At 35.9% G+C, this 12,821-nt stretch overlaps 2 protein-coding genes across 2 annotated transcripts; both read right to left on the bottom strand.

Moving 5' to 3' along the window:
• Positions 1 to 398: 398 nt before the first annotated feature.
• LOC118738254 (lipase 3-like) lies at positions 399 to 3,748 on the bottom strand. The gene is made up of 3 exons (XM_036469180.1): positions 3,674 to 3,748; positions 877 to 1,596; positions 399 to 797 (listed from the first exon to the last, which is right to left on the bottom strand). The coding sequence occupies exons 1-3, from the start codon at positions 3,746 to 3,748 to the stop codon at positions 399 to 401; spliced, it is 1,194 nt and encodes a 397-aa protein (XP_036325073.1).
• A 7,586-nt stretch (positions 3,749 to 11,334) lies between these two features.
• LOC118737754 (lipase 3-like) lies at positions 11,335 to 12,784 on the bottom strand. The gene is made up of 3 exons (XM_036468486.1): positions 12,645 to 12,784; positions 11,853 to 12,575; positions 11,335 to 11,780 (listed from the first exon to the last, which is right to left on the bottom strand). The coding sequence occupies exons 1-3, from the start codon at positions 12,756 to 12,758 to the stop codon at positions 11,388 to 11,390; spliced, it is 1,230 nt and encodes a 409-aa protein (XP_036324379.1). The 5' UTR covers positions 12,759 to 12,784; the 3' UTR covers positions 11,335 to 11,387.
• Positions 12,785 to 12,821: the final 37 nt, after the last annotated feature.

A 12,821-nucleotide genomic window follows, 5' to 3' on the forward strand; every position in this document is an offset into this window, starting at 1 on the left:
CCATATTAAACAAATACATCCTAAGGTTACCCGGGTCCACGTTTTGGGGCCACGCCCCCTTTATATATCAAAATATTTTTTACCCTGTGACCATCCCTGGAAGATATCCAGTGCGTGTGTAAAATTTGGTTACGATCGGCTTATTCGTTTAGGAGCCAAGTGTGTCTATAGGTACATACATAATTTGAATTTTATATATATAGATATAAAATCTACCAAAATTGCTGATTTATTTTTTTTTTTAAGGGGGGAACCATCGCAGGTCTGTGTTATTTTACAAAAATATATGAACTTTTTGCGAATTCTTTAAAAATTACATTACTTATGGATCCACTTAATTATATTTTTTATGAACAAAGCAGCACATATATACATAATTGTTAATGTTTGTGCAACAATTAAATAAAATTTGTTTCATAATCGTTAGCCCGTTTTATTATAGGGTCATTTAGCTCAACCTTCACTTCGAGCGCTAATAGGCAATCAAAGTGATTATATTCAGGATATTTTATATGATGCAACTCGACGTTATTGCCCAGTGAATTCGCCAACTGCATTACATCAGTGACATTTGCTAAAAGATCATTATCACTGTAGTAGAATTTTACAGGTACCTCAGGATGAATGTTGCTAAGATTGTAGTCGGGTGGAGTGAGTTGTCCATAATTTTGTAGGTTTTGCTCCGCGCCATAATCGTAATTTCTAAAATGACCAGATTTATACATTTGGGCGTAATGAAGAAGTTGCCTAGTCGAACAGCCCGCAGGTTGAGTCGCATAAACATCTGGCATTAAGGTCTACAAATTTTAACAAGTATTAAGATATAAAAGTAAAATTTAATTCAAAAAGTCTGGATCAAACCGGAAACAAACTTACATAATTGAGATGTTTTGGATCATAGCCAAAGATAAGGAACAAAACACTGCTGCATACTTCATCAACGACGTCCGGGGAACACGCGGCGCTTCTCAATTGGCTGAGATTTTCTTCACTTGGCAAGAACTCGCTATCACTCGAAAGAGTGGACAGCGTGGTTGGTGTGCCGAACAGAGGTGCAGCCAGCAATATTAAAGGACATCGCGCGTGTTCCATAAAGCAGACGGGTGCCAACATATGCGTAGTTCTGAATTTTGCATTGTACTCTGGCTTAGATGATAGCAATGCGAACAACGTAGTAGTGCCCTGTGAGTGGCCCACATAATGTAAGGACGTTTCGCCCGTTTCGTTTAGAACATAGTCGATCATAGCTGGCATATCACGCACAGCAATCTCATGCCAACTGAATGCCCAGAAAGATCGTTGGCTGGGATTCAAGTAGATATTATTGCGCGAATAGACGTTCCCACGGGCATTTCCCAACCACACATCGTAGCCAGCATCTGCCAGTAAAAAGGCCAAAGCATCGTTTGGGCCATTTGGAATCCAACAATCCGATGAACTTAGCAAACCATGCAGCAGGAAAAAAACTCGTTTGGTGGCATTTTGATTTTCCAACCGAGGCGAGTATGAAATGCGAAACAAGGTCAATACGTAGCCGTCCGAAGTGGTAACTTTGTGCACTTCTGATGGATAACCATGGCTCTCAATGCGATCAGCCTGAAAAAAAAAAAACAATTAAAAATATTGAAAGTAAAACTATATACGGGTCATTTCCAAGCAAAGTGCTATTTTGTAGTCCCCGAATTTTATTTATTTATTTTTAAATTAAAAAAGCGACACTAGCTACATGGCTTTCGGCCATCCTTTTAATAAAAATATTAACCTTTTACTTGGTAAACCAAACTGTATTAGAATTATAATATGCATACAATGATGTTTTAATAATAAGTGTGTAAACGTATCTACCTAAATTAGGTTAAGAATATTGTTGCCTTTTAGAAAATTATATGTATATGTACATAATATTCAACATTTTTATTGAGCTTGAGACCGTTTTTAATGAAAAACTTATTGTGGATAATTCGGAAACTGGTACACCGATAATAATATAATTTTACACAAACAAAATACGTACGGAAAAATTACCGAACACCGAGTACCAAGCTCGGTGTGAAGACCCCTACTTTAAAACTGGATCAAAATCTTCAAAAACTTCGGACCAGTGTAGTTCAACTATTTAAAAGTATTTGAGTTTTGAATTGTAATTTTAAATTGTCGTTAACAAATGCAAATCCACTTTTATTAATCCATATACAATGTGGGTTCCACTTGGTTTTGTAATGTGTGATCATATTTATAGGGGCTGTATGCATAAATCCTAAGCAAATGCTTTTTCTTACAATTTCAGACCTTTTACGCAATTTGTTCAAATAAAGTTAAATCGATTAATTGAAAATTGTCCGTAGAATTAAAATTTGTCCAACACAACAGAGTTTCATGGAACTTTCGTAAATATCTCCAGCACTAGTTTTGTTTTGCAACCGAGGAAATCATTTCTTTTTTCGAACATCCATGCAGCCAAACTTCAAACAATTCGCCTTTTGTAATAACAGTAATAACAGTTTAGTAAAATAAAATCTACCCACTACATCTTAATTTATCCATTTCCTTTTGCCTTTTGTTTGCGCAAGGTTAACAAAATTGTAAAAGCTTACATAAAACCATAAATGGAAATAAATCAGAAAATGTTTGAGGTTATGCAAAGAAGTCAGTCATCATAGGCTCTCACTTATATTTTTGTTTTCCATTTAAAAGGTTAATTTACTTTATAAAAAAAAAAATCCACTTGAATCTTAAGAAATAAACCGGTTGCGCGAACAACGTGTCAATAACGTGTTGAAAGTGTAACTTTGTTTGATGGCCGTCTAACGGTGTTTTTTTTACAAAACATTTTACAAAAACAACGAGAATTGACCATCCGTACATCATTAATATTATGATTTCCACTTATTTTACTTTTGTTTACGCTTAACCAATTCAACAAATGGCAGGTTTTGACATTTATTCTTGTTCTTCTTCAGCTCTTCTTCTGCTAGCTAATTTCTGCTAGTAAAAATTTCACTAGCAAGAATTTGCAGCTCTTCCGTGTTGTTACGCTCTCGATTCGGTGCTCTCATGCAAATTTTTTGGGTGCCAATTGTGGAGAATTCCCCGAATTGCGGGGAATTTCAGTTTGCGTGGGGAATCGGTGAATGGACCCTTTTTTGTGGGGAATTTCGGCTTGTTCAATTCTAGTATAATAAAAAGTATCAAACGGCCAAAAATTACCGTTGATTTTTTAGAATTTGATTTGTCGCATTTGCTTTCATATAACGATCAAACATTATTTATTTATTTTTATATGGAAAAAACCCGCAAAAACTAAGGCAAAAAAAAATCTAAAACCAAAATTTTTAGACACTTGAAACAGCACTTTAATATAATAGAGTTGAATGGGCTACAAAACTGCATACTCAAAATCTTTCTAGAAAATCGAATTAAAAATCTCGAAATTTTTAGGAAAGTTAATTGATTTTTTTTTTTTAATATTGCACAAAGTTTGAATCTCGGATTTATGCGGTATTTTTTAAAGAATGAACTATAGTTTTATAAAAAGAAATAACTCAAATTAAGAAAAAAAAAATAATAATAATTGTTGGTTGGTTGTTGGAGTTGGCTACCCTGGTTATTATACGCTTTTCCAGTAAAAATTTGCAGGTTCCAGTACAAACTAGTACTCACTATTAGTACTCACCGTTGTCTTTGCAGCAGAAATCGCATTAGGTGCGATTATGGCGATGGCTGCTGTCAAAATCAAAAATTGCCGCATAGCTATTGCCCAACGTTTACGAATATTTAGATGCACTAAACAGCAGATTACTTTGTAAACGCCATATATTTATACCACCAGAGCACATTCCGTTTTTCCAAAAATTTAATAAATACTGTGCAAATTGTTTTTTAAAAAAATTCTGTGTTACAATCATAAGTACATATGTACATATGCAGACCCGTGCTCTGGAATTTTCAAAGGAGGGGTTCATATTTGAAAATATTTTTCACGAGCATAGTAACAAGTATTCGCTGTTTTTAAATAACACGGTAAGAAAGTGAAAGTATAACCTATACACGTCGAGGCACATTAACTTATTTTCGTTGAGTAGAGTTCGGGTGTGTATGCTGTTTGGCAGGATCAGGTCAAAATTTAAAGATATTTTAGATTGAAAAAATATCTTCATTTAGTCGTTATGAAATGACACGTACTATATTTCAATTAATGAAACCTAATCGTGATAATAATTTTCAGTCATTAAAACTCGCACTTCAGTCATCAGGACTCGATTTTAGGAACTTTTTGACTGATTTTTTAATTTCGTTTGCTTATTTTTTGACCCTTTTCGATTTTTATCCTAAAATTATTTAATTTGTTGAGTTGGTATTTAATTTGAATCTTTATTGAAAAATATGGATATTACGTCTACAATATTGCAATTCACTTGATTTTTAACGTTACAAAGTACAAAATTTTGCCAAAACGCAAATTTCGTCTGCTTGACATATTCGAAATCATACTCTTATATAAAATTGACGGCTTACCTCATTGTGAAAAATTTCAAAGTTTTTACTACGTTTGCGGAAAAGATGCAGTGAAATCAGACAGAAACCGTTTAAGCGATGTTGCACGGCAATGCTACGATTACTATTTTCTTACACTTTTGTTGGAAAATGTTAAATATGCTCCCAAATTCGCATATCTTCCATGCAACGGTGCTTTGACTTTTTGGTGAAAAAACGCTTTTCTTTGCAATTCGCTGTACCAATGTACTGGAGCGACCCCGGCGAACACCAAAATGACAACTGTTACTTGTGTGTAGCCAATACAATCGCCAGTCCACATAAATGCTAAACTATACAACGTCAGCCTAATGTGTATGTTCAACCCTACGGAAGAGAGGCGCCTAGGAGAAGGTATGAGTGCTGTTCTCGCCACGACATTAAAATCGTGCCTTACGTCTTTAACGCTAGGTTAGACAAAGAAGGCATATTTGGTCCAACAGCCGAAAAACTCCGCCTACACAACAACACCTCGGACAACAAAGAGAGACTGAGCGATTTAGCCGCTGCACAGAATATGGTAGTTAATAATATCAGACCTCAGCATCCAAATGTCGGCAAAGCTGTCCATCTGATGAGCAAACATCGACTCGGAGGACTGCCTTGTTGCATCTAAAGTCCGCATGCGCATCTGTACAATAAAAAAGGTGTATCAAAGCTGCGATCACTATAGGCAGCTGAAAAATTTCGCAATTGAGACTCAATCCTGCTCTAACAAGCAACTCCTCATCTTCTTCTACTTGTTTGGCTCTACAAGCGTTCGCCGGTTTGGGCCGAGATTCGCCAATTGCCTCTCTCCTTGGCGAGGTTGCGCCAGTTGTACATCCCGAGTGCAGACAGCTTCCTCTGCACTTGGTCGTTCCATTGTGTTCGTGGACACCTTTTCTTTCGTTGTCTTTGTATAAAAGGACGGGAATGATGAGAAGTTTGCAGAGCGTAATTTTTGTTCGTCAAGAAAGGGCTAGGCTTTTCCATTGCCTACCGCGCCCAAAGTTGGACCCTATTAGCAAGAGTTATTCTTCGCTTGATCTCCTTATCGCCTGGACATAAATTAGCAGTGGGATTTCCAATCACTTTGTGCCGCTGGGCAAGAGGTTGTTCGTTATTGCCAAACTCGCAGAATTTACTGGTATGACGGAAAGTTCCACGCAGAAAAAAAAGCAACATTTGATCTGTTTGTAACAATTACCACAGAATAAGTTACCTTACCATTGCGTTTCAGGTCTGGTCGACGATACTTCTTTAAAGCCACCTAACGCCAATTGTAGAAAAATCCTCCTCCACTTAAGGATGACAAGACAACAAAAAAAAACGACGTCGACGAGCACAATGAAAGCATCAAGTGCAGAAGGATTTATCTGTGTTTTTACCCAAATAAATGTTTCGCGAAGGACTCCTGTGGGGGTTTGAAAGCCCAAAATCCCCCTCGCCAGACGGGATGTATGTTTTTGCAAGTTGCAAAAAACGTACCAGTCGAGAAACATTTGTAGCTGTGGGCTGCAAGCTTAAACCTGGATTCATTTTATTTTGTTGGCAAATAAACAAATGCCATTCGCACGCGAAAAAGACCTTGAAATTCTTAATCACACATATTTGCGCACCTCTGATATCCCCCTAGGAAAATGAGGAATGATTCCACTTGGAAGTAAAATAGAAACATGCCTTATCACTGCTCAGGGAAACTCCGAGAAAGTTTTGAAATGTACACTGCTATCTTGTCGCTTTTAACAAAAGGTGCGTGTAAAACGTTCACTTGAAAATAAAGTGGAAGCATTACTTTCCGACAACAAAATAATAATTTTCGAAAACGTTTTCACATGATCCAAAGTTATCCGGTAACATATATAAAGAAGAAAACCAAATATATTCGGATGAATTGAGAACCTTCCTTCTTTTGTTGAAGTCAGTTAAAAAGAAATGTATTGCCTAACAAAGAGGAATGCTGGCGTTTCCTAAAGGGATTTTTATATTTACATAGCTGGCGTTTATACATATGTTCATATTGACGACATTTTGAGTTGAATTTAAAGAATTGTTTGATAGGTCAAAACACGAACCGCATCTGGTTCGGCCAGTTCAGGTAGTAACGTCTGGGGGCAAAAAACTGCTATGACAACAACAAAGAGGACTTCGTTCCGTTGAATTCAAGTAGCCTAAGTCCCTTTAAAGCAACATTTCCTTTAAAGCAACATTTCCAATATTTTAACGTTTAACTAGCGGTGCCCCGTTAATAGAAAATAAAAAAAATTTCAAGGGAAAGTGAATATTTCTTAATTCAAAGTCAAACCTTCTAAAGTAGCTTTACACATTGAGATTCGTCATCTTACCACATATACATATGTATATTCAGGATAAGTTGATTTATCGCCACCGTCCGCATCGGTCAAACGTTGTACATAGAGATTGTACGGTAAAAACTGTTAGTCACTAAGCAAACCTTCGCCTGCACCTGGAATGCCCACATATTGCGCGAGCTCCTCAACAAGACCATCGGTTGCATTGTCCATATCTACCGTAGCTGGCAAACAGTGTCCGGTTTTAATTTTCGCATTACATTCCGAACATAGTGGGAGCATAACAAAGTAAACTGTGTCACTTTGTAAATGCTCTACATGGTGTAACCCAGAGCATCCTAAAGTAGGTTGCGCGCAACCCAAGGGGTCCATAGAAAAGTGACCAGGTTTCCGTGAAATTATTAATTTTTGGCTGTTAAATAATTTGACAGATACATAAGAACACGGTCAAAAATTTGGGTTTAATTTTTAAACCGAGCTGGGACTGCTGCCTTTTTTAATCTTTTATAGTCTACTGTTTAAGCCATAGTCTACTGTTTAAGCCAGTCAGTAAGCTAAAACTTAGCAATTTTTAATATATCCTGGTTTAAATTTTAGTCCAAACAGCCGAGAAAATGATGTTTTGCTATGAGTGGTTTCAAATATAGGCTCAAAATGTTTTAATTCTAGTTTCTAGGTTTCATATATAGAACATTTTGTTTAAAATCTAAACAGAAATAGAAAAGGTTTGCCCCAATATGCCTTATTTTATATAACCTATAAGAAAAAAAGCCTGATTATGGCAACTTAACTTAACTTAACGTAACGTAGAACTAAGAGAATCAAAATGAAACAGATTTCGACGTGGCATTAAATTACGTTTGAGTTTCGGCTGTTCATCAATCCCCATCAGACGGAACATGAAATTTACAATTTTTTTTTTCTATTCTTAATTATGAAAAAGCTTTCGTGAAGCGAACGAAATAGAAAATGTTTGGGTTTAAAATTTAAACCGAACTGTTTAAATTCTAAACCCAACATATGTGCTCTCCTTTTTTTCAACTTGAAAGGTTTGTATTTGAAACTAAATTTAGTTTGGTCATATATGTAATCCAAAAAGTTGAAAATTAAAACCAAAAAAGAATGTACTTAACTGACTCCTCGCTATCCAATTGTTTATTAATATTTATTAAAAAGAATAAAGTGACAAGCGAAATTATTTTATCACCGCTTCAAACAAAAAATTATTTAATTCGACACACGATAGAAATTCCAACTTTGCGCTTTGCTAAAGCTACTGCGTTGCGTTAAAAGCCGAACTTTCTATTGATTGACCGTATATCGACTTCTGAGTGGAAAACATCCTATCTCAGAATTCGGTTCAAAAACTCACTTCAAAAGGTATTGAAAATGTGGAAGCACTTCGATTTTTCAAGCGCATCGTTTCCCTTAAAAATTCGCTCTCGACAATGACAATGACAATGAAAATTAATAAATATATACATATATTGAAGTTGTTGATGATCTACTTAATACCCTAAGTCCTGCATTACACTATGAATGCACTCAGAATTAACAACGCGAGCCGTATAGTAGGTATGTACTCAATTTGCAAAAGTATACACTAAATAATTCACAAATGTTGTGCGATGAACATTAAATTGATGGCAGTATATTATATTAAGCAGGATTATTTTTAATTAAAGCTATCTAATCTTAAATTTAAAAGTTATTTTGCTTAGCTTACTGCTCACTCAATCAATGGCTGATCTAATCGCAACCACTCAGTGAAAGAATTAGTTATGTATATCAAACACCCGCCACAATATTTTTGCCAATAAATATAAAAATTATAAATCAAAAGGAATATCTATACATAGCGCATTTAATTTACGTATATGAGAATTTAAATCGTTTTCTTTTTTCATACATATGTACATTTGTATGTACTGTAGATTATAAATTGTTAACTACGAGTGTTGTACAGAAATCGTTGCACATAGGGGTATTTGGCTGATTTAGGCGGCCGAAATTATTTTTGTGAAAAGACGTGTTTTGACATTCAGAATTGTAAATGTCTAAAATCAAGTCAATAGAAGTATGCCTCGGCGTCTCCAGCTTTCACATTAAAACGATTCATTTGGCGACTGCTGTATCGCGGTACTTGGATTTCTGTACCTTCTTTCATCTTCTACGTGTTCGAAAAGCAAATTAAAGATTTTTCTGCATCTTGTCGCATATCCTAAATTTTCTATAGAAATTAGCATGATACAAATAACTTGTACGGTAGTTCCACTGTGACAAATAGCGAGTTTTTTGACAATTCGAAGAAAAATGCAACTTCGAAAGTCTTTTTAATACAGTTTTTCATTTTACTACTAGCGAAATTACAGAGCACGGTAGATAATTCGAATTTCGAATAATCCCAAGTTACAAAGAATTTGGACTATTAAACGGATAGGGTGGTGACGAATAACTGTTACCCAGTTCCTCTTTTTTAATAATAAGGTTCTTTATAGATTTTGCGAAAAAAGTAGTTTATTGTTAATTTTCGACACACTTTTCTTTAATTTTATTAATTTGTATTTTATACCCGAGCGCACTTGTGCACAAGGGTATATTAATTTTGTTCACATAACGGTTGTTTGTAACAGCCAAAACGAATCGAGATAGATATACACAAATTACATAAATGCTCAGAATGAATAGAGAAATCGATTAAGCCATCTCTGTCTGTCCGTCCGTCAGTCCGTCCGTCCGTGTACACGATAACTCGAGAAAAAATTGAGATATCTCAACGAAATTTGGTCTGTAGGTTTCCCTTAATCCATATAACGGTAATTTTCAGAAATACGAAAACTGCGATATTCTAGTAACTACTGAAGATTATTCACTCAAAATTGATATTTACAACAATTTTCAGACGAAAAATAAGAATATTATTAATTTTTGGAAAATGGGCGTTGCCACGCCCACTTATGGTAACATGTGTATATCTTGGCAACCGCTGCACCAATTTCTTCCAAACTTGGCACAGTTAAGTAAATGACCGAATATTTTTTTTTTTTAACCACGCCCACATCCCATATAACGGTAATTTAGACAAATACAAAATCTTCGATAAATCAATAAATATTAAAGCTAATTTATTCAAAATTGATGCTTGCAACAATTCTTTACCAAGAAATACGTTTATGGTAAAATTTTGGAAAATGGGCGTGGCACCGCCTACTTATGATCACATATATGTATATCGGTAACCGTTATACCAATTTGTACCAAACTCGGTATTTTTATTGTCCTTGCCACATAAAAGCAAAACGTTGAAAATTATTGAAATCGCACTAAAATTACGGCCGCTTTTCATATAACGGTAAATTTAAGAAAGCTTGAAACTGCAATATTTCGAAATTTAAGGACGCTAATTTACTCAAAATTGATACAGCCCGGCTTACCATCTAGCAGTAGCTTTCGGAAAGGTGAAAAAACATATATTTAATACTTGCGCCGGGTATTTAATGTTCGGCTCCGCTCGAACTTAGACTTTCTTACTTGTTAATTGTAACCTTTATATGGGTTTTCCAGGGGTAAACACTTTGAAAGTAAAGCGCAGTCGGCACGCAAGTGTTCGTTGGTTAATTTATTCCATACCTTCTGTAACCATAGACTAATTTCCTCATTTTTAATCCCTTATATACATATATATTTTGTCCAACATAAGGCCTCATACTCAGAAATCGAATAGACTCGGAATGGCAGACCAACCCCTTACAGTTATTCTTTTTTTTTTTTTTATAGAAAGTCGTAAGAAAAAATACAAGAAAAAGACCTGCGTGTCGCATATACATACTTATCTCCCAAAATTTCCACTGCTGTCAAATACAAATATGGATTAAAATTTTAAAGCTAATTATTAATTTCACCCATTCCTCCTCTCCCCCTCCGCCCTCCACCCTGGCACTTGAGCACTTTTTTGTTCGCCTTGACTTTCCTAAAACCTCCTATACATGTACATAAAACTGGTTACTGGCTTTGGACGCTTTGTTAGGTCCTTTATTACCAGTATGTATTAATGTAGTGAGAGCTGCATGCCCCAATACCTTTTTATCTACTGTACATTTGAATATCTTTAATTTTTCTGCGTTTACTTCTCTCTGAGGATTCTAGAAACACTTTTTGTTGCCAACCAGATCGCTGCTGGTGGTTCATTTTTGGAATTGAAAATGTTCCCTGTAGTCATGTTACGCTACTTTTCAAAAAACTTCTTTTCCATGGGCTTTTATCCACCTTTGAATGAACTGTGATTTTAATTGTGAAAATTTGTATAGCTTGTATCTACTCATCAGACTCTTTCGAGGCTTCAGTTTACGGGATCAGCTCAGCTTATTCTTTATAAATTTTTGTTAATAAATAATAACCCAGCAAATAATTACATACATAGGAACTTGGCCGAAAGCAAAAAAACAATCTTGTTTTTCAAATTAATTTAACACTTTGAATTGTTTTGTTAACATTTTAATTTTTTAATTAAACCAAGGCATAATAAACATTTATTTTCCATTTGTACATATGTTAATTTATTTATTGCGTAAATCTCTCATAAGTTTTAACTGCTTGCACGACACGCGCGTTGATCACTTCCTTCATTTGGTTTGCAACAATGAAGTCCATATGATTCCATGTTGGATCGGCAACACGATAATCCTCAACTAGCAGTGGCATATTTTCCACCAAATTATCAACATCTCTTGGACCGCACAATGCATCATTAGCGCTCGAATACAAGTACGTACGTGCGGTGATTTTGCTCAAATCATAGTCTGGTGGCGTATCCTGGTTATAAACCTGTCGGTTCTTCTTCGTGCCATAATCAAATTGACGGAATTTATGCGACTTACTGAGCTGTAAAAAGTGAATACCCTGGTTACTTGATGAACCACCCGGATGGGTCTCGATCAGTATTTGTAAGGAGCTCTTTAAATAAATAAGTAAAATTGTACATAGATATATATTTTACGTATTTTAAAACCTGTAATCTAGTCCTACCATATTTGTGTTGCGATATCCTTCGCCAGCATACCATAATGCAACGTCTTTGCATTGCTTGCCCAATTGGGGTTGCTGGCCACACAATGTATCCACAATCCGATTAACGATTTTGTTCTTAGGTACCAACTCCATATCCTCCAAGAGGCTGTTGTACAGGCCGCCAGGTGTACCAACCAATGCTGACAGTTGAAATGCAGGATGTGTGCCGTGAGCAAAGAATGCACATGGCGCTAGCAAATGTGCCGTCTTAATCCTGGCATTGTACTCCCGCTTGGTGGACATGAGGACCAGAAATACCGTCGTTCCCTGCGAGTGGCCAGCATAGTGTATGGCTTGTTGACCGGTAAAATCTCGTATATAGTCAATCATAGCAGATATATCGTAGATGCCAATTTCATGCCAGCTGAACTTCCAAAATTTTGGGCTATTTAATGATATTTTTGAATTTGCGCGCGAGTAAATATTTCCACGAGCATTTCCCAACCAGACGTCAAAGCCAGCGTCAACAAGTAAGTATGCGAGCGAATTATCGGGTCCATTACTCAACCAGCAATCTGAGTTACTGAACAAGCCATGTTGCAATAGAATAGCTGGGCGATAAGCGCCTTCGTTCTTCAATTTGTGCGAATATGGAATGCGGAAGAGTGTCAGCAGGTAACCATCGCTGGTTTCAACGGTATGCGTTTCCGTCGGGTAGCCATGTGAGCGAATGCGTTGTTCCTTTTGAAATGATTTTAAATAAACATTTTACTTTCGCATTTGCTTCATTTACTGCAGGCACTTACTTACAGATGTGACAAATTGCTTTATAGCTAATCTTTCTTCATCAAATGTTAGCGCCGCTGTTAGGCTTACAGAAGCCAGCAACAAGCCGGAGGTAAAAATGGAAATACCGAAATTCATTTCAAAAGAATTTAAACTAATCGTATTTCCAGATGAATTTAGCTTTTTATAAACTCAAACGAC

This window comes from Rhagoletis pomonella, unplaced genomic scaffold (assembly GCF_013731165.1).
Source record: "Rhagoletis pomonella isolate Grant_MI unplaced genomic scaffold, Rhpom_1.0 Rhpom_scaffold_00004, whole genome shotgun sequence".
NCBI lineage: Eukaryota > Metazoa > Arthropoda > Insecta > Diptera > Tephritidae > Rhagoletis > Rhagoletis pomonella.

Coding starts and splice junctions, on each gene's coding strand:
- LOC118738254 (XM_036469180.1), bottom strand. CDS start 3,748: ATGCGGCAATTTTTGATTTTGACAGCAGCCATCGCCATAATCGCACCT. Junction 1,597..3,673: donor TTTCTGCTGCAAAGACAACG/GTGAGTACTAAT, acceptor TTTTTTTTTCAG/GCTGATCGCATTGAGAGCCA. Junction 798..876: donor ATCCAAAACATCTCAATTAT/GTAAGTTTGTTT, acceptor TAAAATTTGTAG/ACCTTAATGCCAGATGTTTA.
- LOC118737754 (XM_036468486.1), bottom strand. CDS start 12,758: ATGAATTTCGGTATTTCCATTTTTACCTCCGGCTTGTTGCTGGCTTCT. Junction 12,576..12,644: donor TAAAGCAATTTGTCACATCT/GTAAGTAAGTGC, acceptor TCATTTCAAAAG/GAACAACGCATTCGCTCACA. Junction 11,781..11,852: donor GATATCGCAACACAAATATG/GTAGGACTAGAT, acceptor ATTTATTTAAAG/AGCTCCTTACAAATACTGAT.